A 24,380-nucleotide genomic window follows, 5' to 3' on the forward strand; every position below is an offset into this window, starting at 1 on the left:
GGAATGTGCTGTTTCAGGATAAGGAACAGAAAGTCTTAAGCCCAGCGTTCTTTCAGTCTTTCCTCCCCAGGACTGATTTGCTTTGGGACCTTCTATGAGTTACTTTGTCATGGTCATGGTTCAGTGTATCCATCACTAGCTGGGAATAGTTCCTAAAAAACAAACATTGTTTCAGCTAAAGTTGCATGGTTTGAAGTCTTTCAACAGATTAAAAAAAGAAATAGATCTGACTCTATCTATAGAGGAAATAGCTGTTGAATGCCTCAGTGGAGCTGTGCTCTCTCCATCATAGTCTAGTCACCCTTTCTCAACCTGTTGGTCTTGGCATTGGCTTCCTGAAGGTCCTCCCTTTGTTGTTGTTCATTTTCAGTTGTGTCCAATTCTTCATAATCCCATTTGGGGTTTTCTTGGCCAAGATCCTGGAGTCATTTTCCATTTCCTCCTTAAGCTTATTTTACATTTAAGGAAACAGAGGCAAACAGGATTAAGGTTGCTCAGAGTCACATAGCTAGGAAGTGTCTGAGACTGGATTTGAACTCATGAAGAGGAGCCTTCTTGGTTCTGTGCTCTATCCACCTTGCCAACCCTAGCTGGCCCAGATACTCCCTAAAGGATCTCTATACAATGTCCCAGGGGCCTCCATATAGCTGGACTTTTTAATTCTGTAGGTATCCATGTGCATTTAGTCTGTCTGTTCTTTTTCACATAACCAGACTACTCGCTTTCCCCATAGACTTCCTGGAGAATATCTTTTATAGCATTTTTGTGTTCAATAAATAGCTAGAAGTCCTGTGTTCAGGGCTCAACTCAGGGTTCTAGAGTGTTTCATATTTCATTCAATAGAACCATTATGAAGTGCATTCCTTTTCCAAAGAGCTGGCTTTAGACAGTGTCCTTAGTTGCATTTATCATTTTTGAGGTCTGTCAAAGCCCCATCTTTATGCTATGGGAGAAAATACTGACATCCTCTAATCTAAGCAGATGAGAACCTGTTCTCTTGCTCCCTTGGGTGGGACTTATTGGACAGAATTGGTAATGAGTCCTTTGTCCTCTTAAAGACCCAGATTAGTATTGGAGAAAGAATAAAAATTCATTTGGGTCTCTAAAGGATAGAGAGCTCAAATTTAACCTTTCTAGGCTTGTCCAGAATTATATTTGGGAACATAATCTTAATTGGCAACAAGAGTTTTAAATTATGTGTTCTCTCCTATGTTGTCACTGAAGAGGAATGACAAAAAAAATAAGTTGGAATATATAAGAATACAAGTCATTCCCCATTTGATAAATGATTAAAGGATATACATGGGCAATTCTCAAAGTAATTAAAACTCTTCAGTCATGCAAAAAATTTTCTAGATTGCTATTAATTAGAGAAATGCAAATTAAAACAACTCCAAGGTCCTATCCTACACCTATCAGAGTGGCTATTATGACAGAAAAGGAAAATGACAAAACTTGGAGGTGATATGGGAAAGCTGGGACATGAATGCATTGTTGGGGAAGTTGTAAACTGATTTTGTCATTCTAGAGAACAATTTGGACCTTTGCCCAAAGGGGTATAACAGTACATCCCCTTTGACTCAGCAATACCATTACTAGGTTTGTATTCCAAAGAGATGAAAAACAAAAGGGATAAGGACTTATGTGTACAAAAGTATTTAAACCAGCTCTTTTTGTAGGGGCAAAGATTTGGCAAATGAGGGGATGCCCATCATTTGGAGAATGGCTGAGTAAGTTATAGTATATGATTATAATGGAATACTCTTGTGCCATAAGAAATGACAAAGAGCAGGAGGAATTCAGAAAAACCTGGAAAGACTTACATGAATTGGACAAGTGAAGAACCGGGAGAACATTGTACACAGTGACAGGATATTGTACAGGGAACAACTGAATAATTTAGCTACTCTCACCAATACAGTGATCCAAAACTATCCCAAAGGACTCATGATAAAAAAAATGCCATCTGCATTAGAAAGAACTGATGGAGTCTGAATCCAGACCAAAGAAAACTTTTTTCACTTTCTTAATTTTTTTGGAGATTTCCTTCCATAAAAAGATTAATATGGAAAAATGTTTTACAAAATTGCACATGTAAAATCTATATGAGATTTCTCACCATCTCAAGGTGGGGTTGGGGGATAGAGAATTTGAGATTCAATATTCTTTTTAAAATGTTGGAAACTATTTTTACATGTAATTGGGAAAAATAAAATAAAATAAAAATTAAAAAAGTGAAGTGAACTCTTTGCTTTTGACAAATTTAAAAAAATATTGAATTGAACAAATTTATTTCAATAAGCCTTGGCAACAGATTGGGTGTGGAGTAAGAGAGTGAGGCATGGAGGATGACACTGTGGTGGTGTGATGCAGGACTAAGAGAAGGATTTAGGGAGAGGGAAAGAGAATTAGTTCAATTTTGGACACACTGAGTTTAAAATGTCTGCTGGATATCCAGTATGAGTTACCTGATAGGTAGTTGGAGATGTGACCCTGGAAGTTTGCTGAGGCCAGTGCTGAATCACCAGCATTGAGATGATTATTCAATTTATGGGAGCTGAGGAGATCACCAAGTAAAGCACTATAGAGGGAGGAGAGAACAGGGCCTGGGACAGAACCCTGTGGGAAACCCTTTAAAGAACCCGCTTGTTCATATCCTTTGGCTACTTATCTATTGGGAAATGTTTTTTGTCTTGTAACATCCATTAATTATTTATCTGCCTTGGATAAATAAACCCTAATCAGAGAAACTGGTAGATTTTTTTCCCAATTCAGTTCTCTTTCTTTCTTATCCTAGGTGCATTAATTTTGTTTGTATAAAACCTTTTTAATATCATGTACTCAATCTTACCTGTTTTGTCACTTTTTTCCACATTTGGCTAAGCATATGTTTCTTACTCAATAACTACAAGATACATGATCTACTTCTATTTTAGTTTTATAAGAGTATGTTCTTTAATATTAAGCTATTTTATTTATGTATTATTGCCCTAAGTCTGTTTTTTCTGCCAGAATGCTTTCCAATTTTCCCAGCATATTATATAAAACAGGGAGTCCTTTTCTAAGTAATTTATGTTTTCTAGTTTATCAAGTACTGGGTTTCTGTGTTCCGTTGGTTCTGATTTTCCTTTATTTTGTCTGTTCCATTGATTTACCTCTCTCCTTTTTACCTATTACCATGTAGTTATGATTACTGCTGCTTTATGAGTTTGAGGTCTGCAAGCACTAACCCTCTTGCCATCCCCTCTCTCTTTTTAACACATTTCCTTTGATTTTCAAGATTTTTTAAAAATGAATTTTGTTATTGTTTTGTTGAGTTATGTAAAGCAGAGCTGTCAGCTACTCTTGTGCCTGGGGAACCAAGTGAAAATGTCATTAGGAAATATTTTAACAATTAATAAAAATACAGTAGAACCAATGATAACATTAATTTGTGGTTTTCAAAGTTAATATGCAACCCAAAGGAATCTTTCTATATATCTTACCTTCTGCCTTAAAATCAGTACTAAGTATCAATTCTAAGGCAGAAGAGTGGTAAGGGCTAGGCAGTTGAGTTTAAGGAACGTGCCTAAGGTCACACAGCCAGGCAGTGTCTGAGGCCAAATTTGACCTCTCATCCCCAGGCCTGGTTCTCTATCAACTGAGTCACCCTGGAGCCTTCCTTCTAGAATTGTATTAGCTTAGTGGCTCCTGTTTTTTGTGACATCACAGCTGTGAAATATTCCCAGGACAGCAACTGCTTAACAGCATGCCCATGGAGCTCAGTCTCTGAAGCCCCTGCTGTACTCCTGTGCTTCGCAGCCTCCACCTCTCTGACTGCACCCTCACACCAGCCTGGCCTCTCAGGTGGTCCCAGAGTCCCCAGAGTACTGGTCCTGGAATCAGGAAAAACACATGTTCAAGTCTGGCCTCACACACTAACCTGCTGAGAGAATCGTGAGCAAGTCACTTCACCTCTTTCCTTTGGTTTCTTGGGCTCTCTGGCCTGAAACCTACACCAGGAGGAGAACCTACCTCCCCTCTAGGAGGGACAGCTTGTTGGATGGGAGATTTTCCCTGACATCCAGCCTCAAGTGGTTTCTTTGCAAATTTGGCTGATGGCTCTTCAGTCCCTGAAGTTTCTCTTCTCCAGTCTAAACATGCTCCAATCCCTTCCTCACAGGACTCAGACTTGAGGCACTTCACCCTATTTGTTGTCTTCTGAACACTCCAACTCATCAGCATGTGCTGAAAATGGAAAATGAGAAAGCTCGGGGAGGAGAATACAGAATCTGCTGTCTCCTGTCTCCCTTTAGGCAGATGGTGAATGCTGATGCCTTTGCCAATGCCCATGGCCAGTCTGGCTTCAGCAAGGGGAGATGGATCCCGTTTTCTCTTCCTTCTCGTCAGCCTCCTGGTTGAAGTACTTTTCTGATGGGAAAGGCCTTTCTCTTGGCCATTATTCACTGGGAAATGCAGTTCTTCAGTGAAGCTCACTTGAGTTTTATTTAGCTTTTCTTTTTTTATTATTTAATCCCTGAGTTGAGTGTTATGTAAGGTGATATTACTGCAATTACAAATCTTTTTATCACAAATATAAGGGGACTAAAGGATTATTCACCTAGTCTAACAGGATAAGGGGAGAAATGCTGAAGATTAAGAGTGATGGAACCGACAGTCATGCTTTAGGAAGGTACCTGTCTGACGTTTCTGTTCATAAAGACCAAATGGAGATGATGTTCCAGATGCAGAATAAAGGCAGCCATCTTGGAGTGGCTCTAGAGCTTATTATATTGGCAAGATTTTTTTGAGTTAAATGTTTTTAAAAATCCTGTCAGAATCAATACTAAGTATTAGTTCCAAGGCAGATGAGTGGTAAGGGCTAGGCACTGGGGCCACACAGCTAGGAAGTTCCTGAGCTCAGATTTGAACCCAGGATCTCTTCCTTTCCCCAACCTCCCCATCCTCCATTGAGCCCTTTCCCCTGGCTCTGTTTTTCATTAGTGCCTGATGGCAGACCTTGTAGTTGGGGCGTTTGTTCATATTGGTCCACTCTTCTTTTCTCACGACGTTAACAGCACGTCGTGAGAGTGATGGACACCAAGAGCACAACCCTGGCAATAGCCAGTGGGTAGGGATGACCCAAGGGAGAGGTTCTGGAGATGGGGATGAATGTGCAGTAGGGAAGCAGCCACAGACAGGGAGAGGCCCAGGAGAAGGGAGCCGGGGTGAAGGCTCGGAGTGCCCGTGTGGGGTGGGAGAGGAGGCCCCTTGACTCAGTGATCCGGAGGAGGGCTGAGAAGGCCGGCCGGGGCTGCCGGGAGAGTGGCCCAGAGAGGGCAGCCTCACACGCTTGCCTGGCCCCAGTGGGCCCAGCAGAGATGCTAAAGCCTACATTTGTGCTGGGTCCAGAGGGCCCACTTTTGTCATTTTCTCCACCTTTGTTCAGCAGCTCATGAGCACAGGCCAAAGCCGTGGCTGGTGGGAGGGTTCCAGAGGGAGGCCAGCCAGGCAGGTCCTGCATCCGCCGAGAGGGTAGGCTGGACCGGATCCACTGAGGCAGGAAGGCAGGGAAGACGGCCTGGGGAAGACGGCTGCAATGACAGCTGGGGAATCGGAAAAAAGAATTTCAGACATCGCCAACACGGGGCTGCTGTGTCGGTAGAGGATGGTGGGGTGGGAAGTGTATGAGGAGCTGCAGACAGAGAGCGCCGCGTCTGGTGTCCGCAGGCGAGGGCAAGTGTGGGCCAGTGTGGCGGGAGCTCACGAAGGGAGAAGGGGGAGCCAGCCTCCTCGGCCACCCTGGGCAGTCATGTAACCCCACTCGCCTGGCCCTTGGCCTTCTGTCTGAGAGTTTCACACAAACAGGCTCCCCCAGAAAGGCCGAGGCGGAGGGCCTGGAGTCAGGAGTCGGCAGGCTCCGGCTTGTGGGGGAGCGATAAAGGTGGGCTGAGGGAACCTGCAGGACGAGGGACAGTCGAGGCCCAGGGACGGCCGGGGTAAGCTGGGGGAGCTGCGCCCTCCGGATGCAGGCCTCCGGGAGAGCCGGAAGAGTGTAAGATGGCAGGTACCCCCGGGAGCCCCCCGGGAGGGTTGGGGTGCTGGTTTGAGAGCGATGGGAATGTGGCGGGGAACCCAGGATGAGGCTTGAGAAGGGCCGCTGGGAGATGGGAAGGAATCTGGGGGTCAGGCGGCTGGCTCGGGCCGGAGAGCCAGAGAAGGGAGGGCCCAGAGGGAGCCGGGAGTCCAGGGAGGCACCATGGCGGCTGGTGCGTGAAGGCTGGCGCCATTGTTCATTCTGATTTCTAATGCTCAGAGCAGATGGCTGTTAGGCTTCCTCATCTCACCCTCTCCCTGGGGCGGTGTGGGGCCACATGCCGAGGGGGAAGTGTTTGTGTAGTGTAGACGCCCTGTGCGCTGTAGAGGACAATTCTACCTGTATTAATGGACCTATTGGGGTTTATTAAATACAGTTATATATTACAAGTATACGTTTTTGTTACTTAAACTATAAATATCCTGAAATTATGGTGTCTTTTTTTTTTTTTCTTGAAGTGACACACCACCCGAGTTATGCTCTGGTTTTTGGTGAATTTTGACACACCAAGCTTAAAAGGTTGCCCATCCCTGGGCTAGGGAATAATGGGGCAGAGACATAGAGCCACTTTGAAAAAGGAGCAAAGGGAACAGCCTGACATTCTCTTTGGAGATGGTGGACTGGCCGTGGGGGGTCTGGGGCTTCTGGGAACAGCCAGTGCCTTTTCTCTGGGATGCCCCCTCACACTGGTGAGAATGTGGAATCCTGAAGCTGCAAACGGGCCGCCGTGGGCTGCCAGGGGTCGGCTCTTCCCACGAATGGCCTGCCAGAGAGATTGGCATGAACCTTCTTAGATTTATTTCTCCTGTTGTGATGAAGCTCTGTGTGCAGCAGCAGGAGAAACAGCCTGGAGGGGGAAGGAGGTGCTTTACAAAGTAGCCATTGCTGAATGGATCTGATGGGTAAGAGCCATTTCTGCTCCCCTCAGAGAGGGTTGAGGGAGAATGTCAGCTGCTTTGAGAACCAGAAAGAGGGCCAGGAGCCTGGTGGTGGCCCTGTGTGAAGATTTAGAACTATCACACTTTACGAAGGGGTCAGAGAAAGAAAAGGCCTCTGTCCCACGCGGCTGGCAATCTCCTGGCCAGATCCAAGCCCGATTGTACGTGTGTGCCTGTGCTCCCCACGCCATGCTAGGCTCTGCTGCTGGTGTCCTCGCTACCCCCCCCCCCCCCCCGTAGGTCCTAGAGGACAGAGGGCTGCTTCTAGTCCAGTCTAGGGTCCTTGCCCTGTTGCTTTCCTGAACCGCTGTTATTCGTCAGACTCGACCGCCCTCAGTCCGGATCTTAGGTGGATTTTCCAGATGCCAAGAGTCAGCAGCACGGCTCCCAGCACTACGAGGAGGCCTCAGAGAGACATGGTGCACTGCTTCAGAAGGGAGATCCTTTGCTTTAAAATACACGATGTGGGGGAGGGGGCATGGAGCCAAGAAGGCGGCTCAGTGGCAGGGAAAGCTGAAACCGCTCTGACAAGCCTTTCAAACCAATCTTTAAAAATTTCTAAAAGGCTAAACTCAAAACAAATAGCAAGAAGCTGTGAGGGGGCTCTCTCACTGGTCACAACTTGAAAGGTAGGCTGGGAGAGTCAATTTTCACAGGATAAGGGGGAACTGGAAGTAAAACCGCACACAGAGCAGTGCTGGCTGACCACCCTCCCACCTACTGTGCTAGGCTCTGTGAAGGGGTATAGGCTCACTTCAGGATCCAGGGATGGGGGCTACACCAGCAAAAGTCTCAGGCCCTGGCACCAGCTAGCAGTGAGGCCTGGAAGTTCATAGCCCTGGGCAAGGCCTTTCAAGCCTCCACAGCTGTGCTGAGGACCTAGCCCCAGGGCAAAACCCCACAAGCCTGCCCAGGAGACTGAAGCAGCAAGCAGCTTTCAGAATTCCCAGTCCATAGGCAAAAACGGAACTGGGAAAATGAGCAAACAGCAGAAAAAACACTTAACCCTTAAAAATTTCTATGGTGGGGGGGCAGCTGGGTAGCTCAGTGGATTGAGAGCCAGGCCTAGAGACAGGAGGTCCTAGGTTCAAATCCGGCCTCAGACACTTCCCAGCTGTGTGACCCTGGGCAAGTCACTTGACCCCCATTGCCTACCCTTACCACTCTTCCACCTATAAGTCAATACACAGAAGTTAAGGGTTTAAAATAAAAAAAAAAATTAAAAAAAAAATTTCTATGGGGGCAAAGAGCAAAGCAGAGACAGGAGAGGGTGAGATCCAAGCAACCACATTCAAAACTTAAAAAAAAAAAGGGAATTGGTCTTAAGCCTTGGAAGAACTTAAAAGGAAATTAAAAAATAAAATAAGACAGGTTGAAGAAAAATGGGAAAAAGAAATGAAAGTAATGCAAAAAGAAAATAATAGCTTAAAAAGCAAAATTAGTCATCTGGAAAAAAGAGATACAAAAATCCAGTGAAGAAAAGAGTGCCATGAAAAATAGAATGGACCAAATGGAAAAGGAGGTTCAAAAGGTCACGGAAGAAATTCAGTCTAAAATTGACACCCAGAACATCACTGATGTTGAGTGACGTCTGTGACAGGTGACCCAGTGCCTTGATTGCTGATCAGGACCAGACCCTCTGCATCCTCTCCATTGCAATTTATTATTCCATCTCGTAACTCACAAACTCTTGGACTCTTTTTTGGAACCCCAGGGTTCAGTGGAGCAACTTTGGAGAAAAACTTTTTTAGGAAGCTCCCAAAATAGGACCTCAAGGAGGGTCGGAAAAGGGAGCCTTCATGAGCCCTCATTGTAAAAGTTATACTGAGGGGTTTGGTAAGAGATACTTGCTTCACTCTTGGAAAAAGAATCACACTTGTACAATTGTGACGAGGCAAAGTTGGGGCTAAATCAGACCCTCAAGAGAGAACAGGTGAAAATGTAGAGGGGAATTCTTGGAGTAAAATGAGAATCCTTAGTATAGAGCTAGGAGTCCCCTAACTGTTTTAGGATCTCTGAAAATGATGGTAATTAATGGTTAGATGTCCAAGGAACCTTGAACTTAGTCATCTAAGCTTGTGGTGTTTGGGGGAAGCGTGTGTTGGGAGAATGAAGAAGCAGTGAGCAAAGCTAATAAATGGTGATACCACTGATTTCCTGAGGATCATTTTCTGTCTCTGAGGCAACTTTAGGGAAGTACCTTGACCCTGACCAATTGGTCTCCCTTGTGGCACTGGGGGGTCTGTCATCTCTTTGGGGGTTGAGGTTGTTGGCTGCAGTAAAATTGGAATTTAATCAGAAACATTTGGTAGCTTGGAGGAGGAGTTAAGGGAAGGACCATGTTAAATTATAATTAAGATTTAATGGAAGGAAGGATAAAAGGAAACAGACATTTCTATAATGCTGACTGCTTGCTCATCATGTTACAAATGTCATGTTGCCCTCATTTTGCAGTTGAGGAAATTGAGCTAAGCAAGTGAGGTCACTCATTTTTATAGGTTTCTGAAGCCGGATTTGAATTCTTGGCTTCAGGGCCAGTTCTAAAAGCAAATTAAATTAATGTTGCTAGTGGAGTGGAAAGAACATTGATTTGGAATTAATTTGGACTTGGTATCTTGGTCCTTTTCAGCTCTGATTCTATGATCTTGGGCCAAGTATTATGAAAGGTAGGACAGTAGGAAGGATATCCCTGAGGAGAGTATAGATTGAGTCCCAAATCCCACCCCTTTCATCTTTGAAAAGGAGAATTATTTGAAATGATGACTCTTAGATTACTTGAGCTAAAAGGGATCTTAAAAGTCAGCTAGTCCACTTCCCTTACTGAACAGGTGGGGAAACTGAGGCCATGTGTCAAAAGAGTGACTAGCAGAGGTAGAGCTCACATTTGGATCCTCGGATCTCAAGTCTACTGTTTTCCTTTAACCCACACTGCTGCTCTCTGTAAAAGACAAGCCTGTGTGAATATGTTTTTAGGAAAAAATTCCAACAATGAAGGATTAAAAATATTTTTTCTTCTCTCTCCCCCATCCTTCCACCATTAGTGTCGTATTCTGTAAACCAGAACACCCCATTCCCTGTGTATTCTAGTTAATCAAATGGCTGGTTTTGTCTCTTCATTTGATTCTTTCCCACACGCTGCATCTTACATAGTCGTGGATGCTCCACGTGGTCTTTGACTGCCTCTGAGGTTCCTTGGACTCTTTTTGGCCCGAGCGATTGTCCTGTCTGGGCTGAGCACATTGTTGTAGCCATCACGAAGGTGAGCTGAGGTTTGTGCCATCCTCCCCCTCCCTCGGCCTGTGCTCAGTGTGAGCCTTGATCGCTGGCTTTACCAAAAAATGAAGTAGCCCAGGATCGAGGGCTGCCGGAAGGCGACGGCCGCTCCAGACCATCCGGGGCCTCGGAGATCTCAGCAGCAGAGACGGCCTGGGAAGGCTTCCTTTTGTCATTACGTATTTAAGCCATGAAGACGGAGCTTCTGGGTCTGCGCTCACAGGGGGCCCTATTTCTAGTGATGGGCTTATCTGAGCAGACAGATGGAGGCCCTGGTGGCAAGGGATGGGGATGGGGCAGGGGCAGGGAGAGCCTCGGCCCGCCCGGCCAGCGGCAGCCACGTCTCTGGCCTTCCTCAGGCCCTGTACCAGGCCAGGCCGGGCAGAACCCAGGCAGCTCTGGCTTCCGAGCTTTAATGGTGTCTTCCTTCATCTCACTGCCTCTGCTCTTCCTGCCCTTCCCTCCTCCCCTCTGCTGCCGCCATACTGCCTTCCAACCCACCTCCCACCCTCTTGTTCTTCCCCCTCTGAAACCTTTCTATCCTCAGCTTATTTCAAGGTTTTAATAAAAGCCTTGCTTCTGCCCTCTTACCTCGACTAAAACCCAATTTCCCTGGAGGACCCCCAGCCCCACATGCCTGCCCTTCCCTTCCCATTTAGAGGCCCTTTCACACATCAGCGGTTTCCTCTTCGGGCCTCCTCTCCTCTCCAGAGGACCCGTGTCCCTCCGGCTCTAAAACCTCCCCTGCCATAGAGCTCTCCCCGCCAGGCCCGCTGTGTCCTGACGTTTCTGCAGCCACCCACGTCCGGCCCAAACCCCTGCTGGACAGCCTCGACTCCGCACTTTCCTTCTCCTGTGTACATCCTGCCACTGCCCGGGGCTGGGCCCGGAGCCTTCACTCCTGTGCCTCCTCCTTAGAGGGCTGCCGTTATCCATGGTTTCAGGTTCCCAAAGCACTTTACAGCTCTTCTCACCACTGAGAGAGAAGCTCTGGGATGAGGAAATGGAGGCAGATCCAGGCTCACAAGTGCTCCAGACCAGGTTTGAACTCGGGCCTCCCTGACTCCGGGCAGGGTCTGCACGTGCACGGAGCCCGAGCTCCAGAGCGGCTCAGGACATTCAGCCAGCAAACCCCCTCCAAGGCGTCCTGGGTGCCGGCTCTGTCCGCTTAGCCCCATCCCGTCGGACGTGCCCGGGACGGTCCCGCCACTGAGGCAGGCTCCAGGGCGGTGCTGGGCAGCCAGAGCACGGGTGTTCTCTGACCTGCATCTTTCCCAGGAAAATCTAGCCCTGAGGTTGGCTTGTTGGTCTCATGGTTGGACTTAGAAAAGGCTAATGCTGGGGTAGGTGAGTGGCTCAGTGCATGGAGCATCAGCCCTAGAGATGGGGAGATGTCCTGGGTTCAAATCTAGCTGTGTGACCCTGGACAAGCCCCTTAACCCCAATTGCCTCGCCTTTACTGTTCGTTCTTCTGCCTTGGAACCAATGTTTGGTGTTGATTTTGAGATGGAAGGTAAGGGTTTGTTTTTTAAAGAGAAAAAGAAAGGACTGAAGCTGCCTCCATTTCCAACAGCCCCCTTTGGGCTCCACGAAGGCCCGAGCTCAGGCGATGGGTGTAAGGATGGGCCAGCCCACAAGGTGGCAGAGCAAACCTTTTCCTCCTTCCCAACTGCTGTTGGAGAGCGGCTGACTGACGCTTCTTCCTTCCTTCCCCTCTAGATGGGCCGTGTCCAATCGAGAAATGCTCATGGCCCAGAACAGCTCCTTGGAATTTAAGTTGCACAGACTGTATTTCATTAGCTTATTAATGGGTGGAACAGCAAACCAGCGGGAAGCCTTGCAGTATGCGAAAAATTTCCAGCCATTTGCCCTAAACCATCAGAAAGGTAAGTGGGAGAATGTGGCCGGTCTGGGCAGGAAAAGGTTTGACCAGAATGATCAAGCCAAAAGGCAGCGCCTCGTCCTTCCCTGAAGGCACAGCGGGCAGCGCCTCATTTCCACACACGCTCCCCAAAGCTGTCGGAGCTGTGTCTCCCGTCCTCCTTCCCTCTCCCAGGCTGAGTTACAGATGTATTATCATGCACGACTTACCTGCACGACTCTGCTATAGTTTTTTTTTTGTTTGTTTGTTTGTTTGTTTTTTTTTAAACCCTTGTACTTCGGTGTATTGTCTCATAGGTGGAAGAGTGGTAAGGGTGGGCAATGGGGGTCAAGTGACTTGCCCAGGGTCACACAGCTGGGAAGTGGCTGAGGCCGGGTTTGAACCTAGGACCTCCTGTCTCTAGGCCTGACTCTCACTCCACTGAGCTACCCAGCTGCCCCTTCTGCTTTAGTTTTAAAGCCTCCCTTCTGTCTTAGGAACAAGGCTGAGACAGAAGGCCAGCGCCCAGGCAGATGGGATGAAGCCACTTGCCCAGGGCCACCCACGAGGAAGCATCTGAGATGAGATTTAAGCCCAAGTCCTCACCTCCGGGCCTCAGACTCCTTTGTGCTAGCCAGCTGCTTCCTGTTGCCCACATCCTTAAAAGTCTCTCCTTTAGGTGGCTGCTGCCTCTTCTCTTGCCTTCCTTTTACGGCTAAAACTCGCCGACAGAGCCCTCTCCCACCGGTATCTCCTGACTTGTCTCCCTGCCTCCTAAACCCTTTGGAGCCGGCCTCTGACCTCCTGCTTCAGCCCAAGCGCCCCTCTCCAACGGCTTTGCCGCATCTCGTGCCTTCTTCTCACTTCTCACCCTTCCGCTCTCCGCTGCCTTTGACGTTGAGTCTCCCTCTTCTCCTGGGTACCCCTCTTCAGTGTGGGTGTCCCCTAGCCGCGGCCCTGCCTCTCTTCTCCCTCTTACTGTGTCACCAGGGTAATCTCAGTAGGCCCAGGGTGCCCAGGCCTTTGGGTCTTGCCCCAGGCCCCCTAACCCCAAATGCCCATTAGATCTCTTGAATTCAGACTCCCAAATAGAACTTTTTCTTCCCACCTTTGCTGTTATTGTGGAGGACACCGTCCTTCCTGTTACCCAGACTCTTCACTCACACTCGTCTCCCAAATCCCGGTCTTTGGAGCATCTCTTGTGTGTGCCTGCCCGTCCCCTCTGACGCTGCCGCCTCCCTGGGGGCTCCCCTGCCAAGCGCTCTCCCTAAAGCCCCAGTCTGTTCAGCCAGCTCTCCTGGCTGCCCCCGCCTGGCCGCTTTGGACTGTTCCAGTTTCCCCTGTTTTCCCAGCAGACCTCTCCTCAGCCTCCTGAGCCCCCACTCCTGGAGGCTTCTCCCTAGTCTGCTGCCTCCTGGCTTCCTCCGAGCCTCGGCTCCATCTCTGCTTCTTCCTGCCTCCCCTTAACAGCAGGGCTTTCCCTCTGAGATTGCCGCTGGGCATGTCTCCCTTCCACAGTCACTGGCAGGTTTCCCCCCATCAGAACATGAGCTCCGGGAAGGCCGGACCTGGGCTTCTTGGCTCTCTGACTGCCTAGTGCTCAGCCCGGTGCCTGGCACACAGAGCAAGCATTTAAGTGCCTGTTCATTGAGGATAGAGAGATCTTGGTGACGGAATCTGAGATTGGACTGGAGGGAAGAAAGGGGGGTATCACTTTCACCTTCCTCTTAGCATCCATACTGTGTGTGGCTTCCAAGGCAGAAGAACAAGGAGGCCTGGGCAATGGGGGTCAAGTGACTCGCCCAGGGTCACCCAGCTAGGAAGGGAATGTGACATCATTTCTAAGAAAATAGTGAAATATAAGTTGGAAGCCTTTTGGGGGCACTGTGCTAGTTTAGCTTGGATCGTTGGGGGGTTGCCCACCTCCCCTTGCCCTTGCTGCCCCAGCAGAGCTGTGCCTGAGAGGAAGGAGGTCTGGGATCTGGGGAGCCTCCTAGCCCTGAGAGGCGTTTGGGGAGGTCAGCCGAGTTTGCCTCCAGCGTCCTTCTCCCCCCGGCGATCGCCCCGTGGCCCTTGCAAAGGAAGCTCTCAGGGCGGCTCTGCTCGCGCAGCCTTGTTTTGGAGAGGCCTTTACTGGGCCCCAGAATGCCCTGATTGGGGGCTTTCCTCGTCTCCTCCCACAAGCGGAGGAGGAAAGCTCGGAGTCTCCGTTCAGTCCTCGCTGCTGCTAACGCTGCTTTTCTCCTGCAGACATTCAGGTCTTGATGGGCAGCTTAGTGTACCTGAGGCAGGGCATCGAGAACTCGCCGTACGTCCACCTGCTCGACGCCAACCAGTGGGCCGACATCTGTGACATCTTCACCCGGGACGCCTGCGCCCTGTTGGGGCTGTCGGTGGAGTCGCCGCTCAGTGTCAGGTACGGGGCAGCCTGGGCTTGTCCCTTCGGGTCCTGCGGAGGAGCGGCTGGGCTCGCCGGTCCTTGCTGTCCCCCTTCGGCTCTGTGCAGAGCCTCCAGCCCGCACTTCCCGGGATCCCGGAAGGTCCCCCGTGGCTCAGTGTGCCGAGGACATGCTGCCTCTTGTTGCATTTTGTTCGTCCTAATCGGGCTGGAGCTCTTCTTGGGACTGTCGAGGGCTGCCCGCCGATGGCTTTTGTGCTCAGTCCTAGAGCAAGCCGGGAATCAAAGGGGCTTCCAGGCACCTAGTAGTGCCGCCGTGGAAGTGGGGCTGGAGAGCCAGGAAGCTGAGAGCGCAGGCAAAGGGCACCCTGTGCCGTGGTTCACTGGGGGGACGAGGCCGGGACAGGTGCCGAGGCCCCGGCTTCAATCTCGGCTCTTCTGCTTAGCCCAAGGTTACTTCCTGACTCAGGCTCCCGCTTCTCCCTCTGCGTGACCTTCAGTCTCCTCGTCTGTGAGACGAGGCTTACAGTTGGCCATCTGTCGGAGGGGAGCCGTGAAGATAAAGGCCGTCTGTCTGTCTGTCTGTCTGTCAGGAGGAGCACTCGGCCTCCTCGCCATCATTCCCGGGCTTGGAAATCTGATCACTTCTGTCGAGTGGTCTCAGAATCCACTAGGAAGACTCACGAGGATGCGTTTTTCCTTGGGTTTTCTTAACATTTTGATCCGAGGGGACAACAGCGGTGACTCGAGTCGGTCTGATTTTGTTCTCTCCCTCTGTCCCTGCCAGTTTCTCAGCAGGCTGCGTAGCCCTGCCGGCCCTCATTAACATCAAGGCGGTGATCGAGCAGAGGCAGTGCACAGGCGTTTGGAACCAGAAGGACGAGCTGCCCGTGAGTTGGGGGCCGGCTGGTTTTTCCTTCTGCCCAAGTTCACAGTGCCTCGGGGATGGGTGGGAGGGGGGGCTTCTCAGAACCTCGGAAGGGAGAGAAGAGGATGGGATTTTGGTCCTCTGGAAGATTCCCTGCTATCCTGACCTTGGTTAGGGCCAAGAAGCGCAAGAAAACTGCAGAGATAAAGCGGGGGGCAGCGGGGGCCCGTCCCCACATGCCTGGGGCAGCGGCCTCTTCCGGCGGTCGGCACACACTGGGCTCCCCAGCCTCCAGTGGCTAACAGTATCCCCGGAGCTGATCTGGCTTCTGAGGACAGGCGCCTGCAGCGGGTTCTGCTTTCACAGTTTCACGCATGAAGCGCCTCTTCCAGGGCCGCTCCAGGACGCCCTCACCGTGCTTCTGCCAGGGGACCAATACACAGTATTGATTCCAAGATGGAAGTGAGGGCTTCAGAAAAGAAAGTGAATGAGATCTCCCAGTAATGTTGGCAGAGCCGAAGGATCCGTGCCTGCAGGCTGGGGAAAGGGGAGGGAAGGGCACCTGCCCATGCGGGCGCTTGGGCATGTCTCTGGGCCTAACGGGGGCCAGCATTTTGGAGAGGCAGCCGGCTCCGGCTTCAACGTTTTGTTTTTTGTTTTTAAACAGATTGAAGTGGACCTCGGGAAAAAGTGCTGGTATCACTCTATATTTGCTTGTCCCATTCTTCGTCAGCAAACGACAGATAATAACCCACCGATGAAGTTGGTCTGCGGCCATATCATCTCCAGAGACGCGCTGAATAAAATGTTTAATGGTAGCAAGTAAGTCTCCTGACATTTCTGGCAGCTACTTTTCCAGAAGTACCTTGAGAGCTGGGACAGTCGGGTGTTTGGAGGCGGCAAAGTGAAAGAATGAAAGTTAGTGTTTGCCTTTGTATGGCGAAATTGAAAAGCGATAAACCGTGGGGGCCGTTTCACAGAGAGCCAGCCTTAGGCAGGAACATTTGGGCTCAAATTCCACCCTCCTAAGTGCATGGGTGAGCCTGGGCCGGGCCCTTAATGTCTGGGGGCCCACGAATCCTCTCTGGGCCATTGGGGATTTGCTCTGGGGATGGCCACCCATCTGCCCTCTTCCCTGCAAAGAGCGAAAGCTGCGCGGCTCCCCGACCCCTCGGGTGCCACGTGACTGCGTCTGCACGTAGAGATACGGGGTCAGATCTCCCCGGCGGAGGCTGGGAGTAGTTGGGGATGACTCTCTCTTTGTGGACAGAATGAGAAGCAGCGTCCCTGCAGAACGCGTGTCCGGGGCTTCTGTCTGGGCCTCATTTTTCCAAGTTAGTCCTACATTTTCACCCTGTTGGCTGAAGGAGGACTGGGTGGGCCCCTCAACCTTGGAAGCAAAGGCTCCTCGGGCCAGACCGAGCCTCATCCTCTGGGGGCCGGCCCGGGCCCGTGTGATCCTCCCCTGAGCTTTGGTGTGCCTGCCCCGAGCTCCCGTGTTCCTCCTAGTGCCAGGGTGCCCGCTTGTGCATCTCGGTGGCTTGGCCCTTGGCCCCGGGACCCCTGTGCTTTGTACGGGGATGGAAGGGGCAGGGGCTGCTGGAGCCGCACTTACCCCTGGTGGCGTGGTTGGGAGGCGAGGAGAGACAGAATCCCCGGAAGGGGAGACCCCCAGAATGGAGCCGAGATTGACCGTGTCCCGTGTCCCTTCTTTGTCCGTAGATTAAAATGTCCTTACTGCCCGATGGAGCAAAGTCCGGGAGATGCCAAACAGATCTTTTTCTGAAGAAATGACTTCCAGTAGTCAGTCTGTGAGTGACCCCCGGAAGCGCAGCAGGGGCATTGCAGAAGACCAGACCGTCCTTGTTGTATCGATGCCGCAGACCGTGGACTCCTGGGTCGCTCGAAGCCAACGGTCAGCATTTGAGTGTGTCCACGCCGGAGAGGGCAAGTGCTCCCGATTGATCTTACCACAGGGCTTTATTATACTCTTGGTCTTCGTTTCTGATCAAGTCAATACACCAGCAGTTGTCATTCAATGCCGGTTTTTGTACTTAATTCTATGGTGATTTTTTTACTTTTTAAGAGCAGAAATGAGAAATCACCCTCCCCCATGTGTTGAATATTTCTCCTGCTTTTATTCTGTCAGCCTCTTCTTGATGATTTTCATCTTTGAAGAATGTTTGTGAAAAAGTTTTATTTCCTGTTCTGTGTACATAATTAAAAATACTTCAGAAAAAGTTTGATAAATTGAATAGTGGTTATAAAACTAATTTGTATTTTTTGCTTAAAGAAGAAAACAAGCTGTGATATATTCTGTGTCTGCTTTCAAATGTTTCCTTCTGCCCCTTCTCCTTGCAACTCTTGTAGACGTCAGACACACATTCATGGATGTCTGTCTTCTGTCTGTCTGTCAGTGGCCCTTCCCATGGGCTGACTGTTAGACTTCCCCCTCCGGCTAGGCAGCTACCCCGAGAGTGAGTCATCTTCTGCGGAAGAGAGTGGAACGGGCAGCCGTCCTTGGGTGCCGGCTTTCCTACAAGAGATGCTTGTTTTAAGAGAAAACTAAGAGGGTTCTAGGAAGTCAGAGAGCCGTCTCGGCTCCTTGAACTCGGCCCGGGAGCCCCCAGCCCGGAGCCGTCCGCTTCTTCACTGACCCTTTGGAAGGGGGGATGCCCGCTGCAGTGGTGGGCTGCAGTGCTAAAGCGGCATCCAGCGAGAAGCTTGCCGGCTTCGGGGAGTAACTCGGCATCCATCGCTTATGGCCGTTTGTATTTTAGGCCTCATTCCCTCCCGCTCTTCTCTCGGACGCCTCCTCGGATGCGTGTCCCAAAGTTCTCCGTGCGGCGTGTAAAGGTAACTGTAAAAAAGCTTTTTGTCTCGTGCTCTGCGGAGAGAGGAATGCTGGGGAAATCCACATTTTGGAAACTCCATTTTGTGGGACTTGGAACTGGGTGTCGATGCAAAAACTCTTCTGAGGAGGGAAGAAGAAGGAAGGCGGACGGCCGTTTGAGGTTTCAGGACACCATCTTCAAGTCTGACGTGGCGGCCGGGTGGGAGAGAGTCGGCGCCGCCCGAGGGACCGAGGACTCCCCGGCGGGGGCCTCTTCTGCTGGGCAGTACTTGGGGGTCCCCTGTGGCTGGGGGAGCCGGGGGCGGATCTTGGGTTTACCTGTGGAGGAGCTCTGCGGCAGGAGAGGGTCCTGGGTCCTGAGGGCTGCCGGGGGGATCCTGCTCACTACCGGAAACTCCCCCCAAAGCAGCTTCCAGGACTCCTCGCCCTGGAGGCGTTTGTGGAGGCCGCAGATTTAGCCCGGCTCCCCTGCGCAGCTGACCCCCTGGGTGGGCTTCATACGCCTGCAGGATGCTCTGAGAACCCCCAGAAGGTGGTCGGTGCTTGGCGAGAGCAGACCATAAGCCATAGACTTGCTGCCAGCTGTGCTCTTTATCTAGTGCAGACGTTTTGTTAGGTTCGTAGCTCACAGAACTCCCAGAGAACGACTTCACTAAAGCCTTCGGACTGGACTCGCCGTCCTCCGGGGCAGCGCCGGGGCCGGGACGGGGGACTTCTTCGTCTGGGCCCCTTTGTCCGAAGGCGCTTTGTGAGGCGTGGTGTAGACGAGCTCCCTCGGTGTAGACGAGAAAAGCGGCTCAAGAGACGCCGGCGGCCGCGCTTTTGTGTTTGGTAACCAAAGAAGAGGAGGAGCAGCTCGAAGACCTTCTGCCTGGGCAGCCGGCAGACGGCGTATCCTCAGGGTAAAGGAGAGGGACGGCTTTGGCGGACCACAGGAAGGCGGCGGGAATTCAAAGCCATTTCCAAACGGTTTCTCCAAATTCCGAGCTTGGGCCGCCCCGGCCCGCTCTTCTTTTCGCAGCCCTCTTTGCAGGCGGCTCGGGGCGGCCTCACCACGTCCACTCGGACGCGGCTCCTCCAAGATGCCGTTGCTCGGACTCGAGCGGCGACCGTCCGGGGCGCTCTTCAGGGTGAAAGGTCTGCCCCGTCGAAATGAACGGGTATCGGTGCTTCTTGGTTCCCAAGGGCCACCTCACATTCATGGTGTGCGTGAGTCTAAGTGTGCGAGGATTTAACTGAGAATAGGATGCTAGAGAACCCCAGCCTGGCTCGGGAGGCCCCGGGGTGTCCGGGCCGCACCCTCGGCCTCTTGGGGAGGGGACGGCTGGCTGAAGCTCCTCCGGAGGGCAGCGTGGGCGCCCGGCGCCCCCTCTTACACGGCCCCTTCGTGTTCCCTTGGGCAGGTCCGGGAGTCACGAAAGCTTGGTGACCCCCAACGGGAAGGACGAGCCCTATTTCAGAGGGACGAGTCCTTGGCTTTGCTGTGTGCGTTTTTACAGCCGTCGTTCTTTCTCCAAAGCCGGGGAGGGCCCCGCTGTGCCTCCAGGACACTCTGCCCTCATTATAGTCTTTATTTTCTCCCGGAAGGGAAGGCGAAAGGAGAGGGCGGCCGGCTTAGCAGCGTCTCCTTTAGCTACTTCTTCCTCCACTCGCCGAGGCCTCTGCGTCCCAAACTTCTCTTCCCACAAGCCAGGAATGGGGGCCCCTCGGGGCGAGCTGGGCTGAGTGTGAGGGGCTGCGTGGCTGTGTGACGGGGTGCGCGCGGGCCTGAAGCTCCACAGAAAGGACGTCCGAGTTCCCGTCCGTTGGCAGGGCTGCGTTTAGGGCAGCGTCTCCTCAGGATTGCAAGCAGCGTGCACGGGTGAGATTCCCCCCACTTTCACGTTTTAATTTTAAGCCCATGTCGAAAGCGATGTCACCCGATCATCTTGTTCCTATGGCTCAGGATTGTATTTCTTTTGCTCTTTTGTGCTGTAGGGTTCTATAGTATTTCTATAATTATGTAACAAAAATAGTGTTGCACTGTAAAGTATCCTATAGAGCTCTATGTATGAAATTTGATCTGTTTTTTAAAAATATATGTATCTTTGCAAAGGCACAATAAAGCTGCATCTTAGACGATAGGCAATAACGCTAACAATAAACATTATTTAACACATGAATTGAGACGCATTCTCTGTCCATTTGCTTTCGGGAAGGGGACTGGAGAATCTTGCATATTTTAGTGACTTCAGGGATTCCGTTTCATCCCCAATTAAATCTATAAATTTCACTCTTATACACCTGCACACTCATGTGTGTTTTGGGGAGATGGAACAAAAAGGGCTTTGAGTTCACAGTGTAAAACGTGTTGCTGATGTGTCTTATGTGTATTTAAAAAACTGCAACGCCTTCCCCTTTTATGAGTTGCCAAGTGGACTGTGTACAACAGGATGGATAGAAGGGAGGGAGATAGAAGATTCTGGTAATATTTTTTGCAAGCAAAGACAAGTAGGATGTTCAGAAACCTCCTTCCCCGACAGCTTATGCATAATTTATCCTGAAAGCTTTTGCTGCCCCTTCCGTGATCTGAGGGTGCCTAGAAGTTCATCGGTGATAAAATGGCCAGAAGTCGAGTGTTTCTAAGTAAGAAGCAGGATTTCTACCTCTGCTTATTTCACTCCAGTTACGCCATTTTCAGTCTACCCTCCTGTGGCTGTGACACTCCTTCCCGTTTCTACCACACGTACCGCCCTGAATTGGAAGGGAGTCTATTGGCGTAAGGTATAGAAGACCCAACACCAGGTGGTTCCCTTCCCAGAAGCCAGCGAGGCGTTTCGGACCTTTTAGAGAGAGACCCCACATGTCTGGTGGAGCCCCTTCTCCCCCTCTAGCAGATGGATGGAGAATCCTGATCGTTCCCATGTTGCCTCCTAGAATTCACTTGTCTTCACACCTGTTACCGTTCTCCCACGATCATTTGGGAAGTTCCTTTGTATCTTCTGACAAAGGAGTTTTCCTTGTTTTGGGCCAAAATCTAACAGTACAACTTTCATTCCCTTTAGGGAAGACCCAGTAACCTGATTCTGGTCCCTGGGTGTATTTTCAGAGAGAGACAGACACCCAGATAAGGCTTTCGAGTTTCCCTCATTGCGGGCCGGGCCGCCTCGTTCTGACGGCCTGTGCGGCACAGAGAAGCTTGATGAGCGTGCTGGGGACGCTTTCCTCCTCTCCTAGAAGCTTTCGGCAGTCCGTTACTTGTGTCGTGCTGGGAGCCGGGAGCCCGCTTCGTGATCTTAATTTGGTTTGGGGTTAGTTTGCTGACACGTATTCTTTCCTTCTCTGCTGTGTCCAGTGCTAGGCTCCTGGGAGAGCCAGAGAAATAAAATAAGCAGCTTTTGACCTAATTAGGAATGACGAGATTTTAAAATACAGAAAACTTAGCATCCATACAAAAGAGTGCTCAGCCCTCTTCTGATCCCCAATGGACATTTCATAAATACTGGCTGATGAATTAACCCAAGGGGTACAGAGCGCTGTGTGGTCAGATTAGGGAGAGAGAAAGCGCTTCCATGTTGGATGATCAGAAATCTTCATAGAAGAAGCTGGCGTTTGTATGTTTTCAGACATCTGAAATAGCTGATATTCGACATTTTGGGGTTTCCAAAACCCATCACGCACTTTTAGAATTCTGGTCAATAGGACTGTGAAGTCAGAGATCATTGAAATATTACACACGAATGGGCGTTCTTTTCCCAGCCCATGAACTGACACCCTTTTGGAGGAACCGAACTCTGTTATATATTCTTGTTACAAGTGAAGCTGGAAGGGCAGCTCAAGTTCTTCTCAGCTAAATAAAGAAGCTGACAAAGCTGTTTCCATCATATTCTCCCAAACAGCAAGAAACCTCATTGAATGCCAGATGAGTGTCTTGCCTTGTAGGGTTCAAAATGAGCAAAAGCAGATTGCCATAGACAGAACGGAGAGAAATTCTCTCAGTTGGACACAACTCTCCAAACTCAATCAACGTGGCATTTCGATACTGATGATTTCAATGTTGGGCTCCACTATATTGAGGAACATGGTGTAAGGTCAAGGACTAGAGAGTACTCAAAAGCCTTTGTGTGTACATCATGAGAACTTCCTCTAAGAAGAGGTATGGAAAGCTGCCGAAATCCAGAGCCTAGAAGGACATCAGAAACGGTGATCTTTGCTAGAAAGGCTAAAGTCAGGGCAAAAAGTGTAATCCTAGCAACCCCACTTTTACCTATTGAACACACTCTAGACTTGGAAAAGTGGATCAAATTAAAGACAGTGCCTCTGTTATTTTTTTAGAAGTGTAACTGATTCAGAACCTTTAAAACCAAGGTCCAAAGAACCTAGCCTGAGACAATGAGCCCTCGTCCAATAAACATTTGGAGTTCCTTGTCAAACTTATTGCCATTAAGGGTGACACTCATTTAGGGTATGAGCTTACGTGCAAAACACTATATCGAAGGATAATGGAATATTAGGAGCACAGTGTAGTCCTGTAAAACAAAAAGTAGTTACGGGGAAAATGTGCTTGCAGAAAGTTTGTTTTGTGGCAAAGCTGAACCAGATTCATCTGAGAGCACTTGTTGATGATATTGGAAGGACAACAAATAGAGGTCAACTGGAACAGATCAATTGTGTCAACGTGGTGAGCTTTAATCTCATGCAACATTACTGGAAATATGGGCAAATTGAATTAGGGTGTAATATGCTGATGTGCAGAAATGGTCTATAAGATAGGAAGCTACCCAATTAACAAGTTTGAGAGGGAAGAGGACAGGAATACTAAAAACAAAAAACTTACCTTCCATCTTACAATCAAGGCAGTAAGGGCTAGGCAACTGGGATCAAGTGATTTGCCCAGGGTCACCCAGATAGGAAGTGCCAGGCTAGATTTGAACCCAAGACCTTCCATCTCTAAACATGGCTCTCAATCCACTGGACCACTTCGTCGCTCCCTACAGGGACACTTTCATTTTATTTTATTTTATTTTGTTTTGTTTTTTATTTTATAGCAGAAGAGTGGTAAGGTTAGGCATTGGGGGTCAAGTGACTTGCCCAGGGTCACACAGCTGGGAAGTGTCTGAGGTCAGATACAGGGACACTTTTAAAATTTATTATGTACACACTTATTAGTAAATATATGAAGCAAATTAAAAGGGAGCTTTTATCTCCCACCTTTGTGCCTGGAATGCACTCCCCGCTTACTGCCTCTTAGAGTTTCTAACTTCCTTCAAACCTGTCATTTCCTTTGGGAAATCTCTCCAGAATCCTGACGTGAAGGCTCTCTCCCTCCTCAAATAATCATTTATATTCTGCTTTAGCGTGGATAGAGGGCAGGAAGACCCGTATTGCCTCTGACACAATTGCTGTGTGACCATCACAGCCTTTTTCCACAAAAGGAGTTACCTCCACGAGTGAAATTTGACCGAAGCATTGATTAGGGGGGTGTGTGCCAGCTACAGGACCCCCATAATAATGTGTCTCCCCCACCCCAGTCTAGCTCCTTGAGAGCGAGTATCATTGATGGTTTGATCTTTGTGATTCTGGCAGCTAACGCGGAGTGCTTATTAGATCAGAGGAGTCACCTGAGGTGTGTAGATTGGGCTCTGCTTGGTGATAGGAAAGAAGCGCCCCGAAAAGGCTCTCCTCCCACAGAGCCTTTCCCACGCAGCAGAAGAAAGAACAAAGAACTGCTGAGTAACGGCGGCGAGCAAAAGAGAGAAGGGGGACAACCTCTGTCCCCTGCAGCATCCCTGAGGCGGCCCATCCCACACATGGCCCAAGCGCAGGCTTCTCCAGAGGCTCTTCTTTGCTTTTTTAAAAAAGTACTTTGTGTTTCTCCTATTACATGTGAAAGGGATTTACGCCATTTTAGAGCTTTTATTCTCAGGGGATATTGCATTGACTTGTGCAGGTGGGAAATTTGCCACAGCTGAGCTACATTCCCAGCATCCTTTTAAGGGTGTCCTCGTTTGATGTACAGTCTCTGGCTCTGTTTGCTCACTTGACTAAAAGAATCCTTTTCTTTTTCCTCTCTTTTTGATTATTATTAAAATCCTATATATTTTTAAATTATATTTAAATAAATAAGAGTATT

General features: G+C 49.7%; 1 protein-coding gene across 1 annotated transcript in view; it reads left to right on the plus strand.

The window, feature by feature from the left end:
* The window catches only part of RMND5A (required for meiotic nuclear division 5 homolog A), a 67,786-nt gene extending 47,356 nt beyond the window's left edge, over positions 1 to 20,430 (plus strand). The window contains exons 5-9 of the mRNA XM_044663075.1: positions 12,007 to 12,173; positions 14,399 to 14,564; positions 15,334 to 15,436; positions 16,082 to 16,236; positions 17,137 to 20,430. Of these exons, the coding sequence (XP_044519010.1) occupies positions 12,007 to 12,173; positions 14,399 to 14,564; positions 15,334 to 15,436; positions 16,082 to 16,236; positions 17,137 to 17,200 (655 nt within the window). The 3' untranslated portion in view covers positions 17,201 to 20,430. The remainder of the gene's footprint in view (positions 1 to 12,006; positions 12,174 to 14,398; positions 14,565 to 15,333; positions 15,437 to 16,081; positions 16,237 to 17,136) is intronic.
* Positions 20,431 to 24,380: the final 3,950 nt, after the last annotated feature.

The sequence above is a fragment of the Gracilinanus agilis genome, chromosome 2 (assembly GCF_016433145.1).
Source record: "Gracilinanus agilis isolate LMUSP501 chromosome 2, AgileGrace, whole genome shotgun sequence".
In the NCBI taxonomy this organism is placed as follows: Eukaryota; Metazoa; Chordata; class Mammalia; order Didelphimorphia; family Didelphidae; genus Gracilinanus; species Gracilinanus agilis.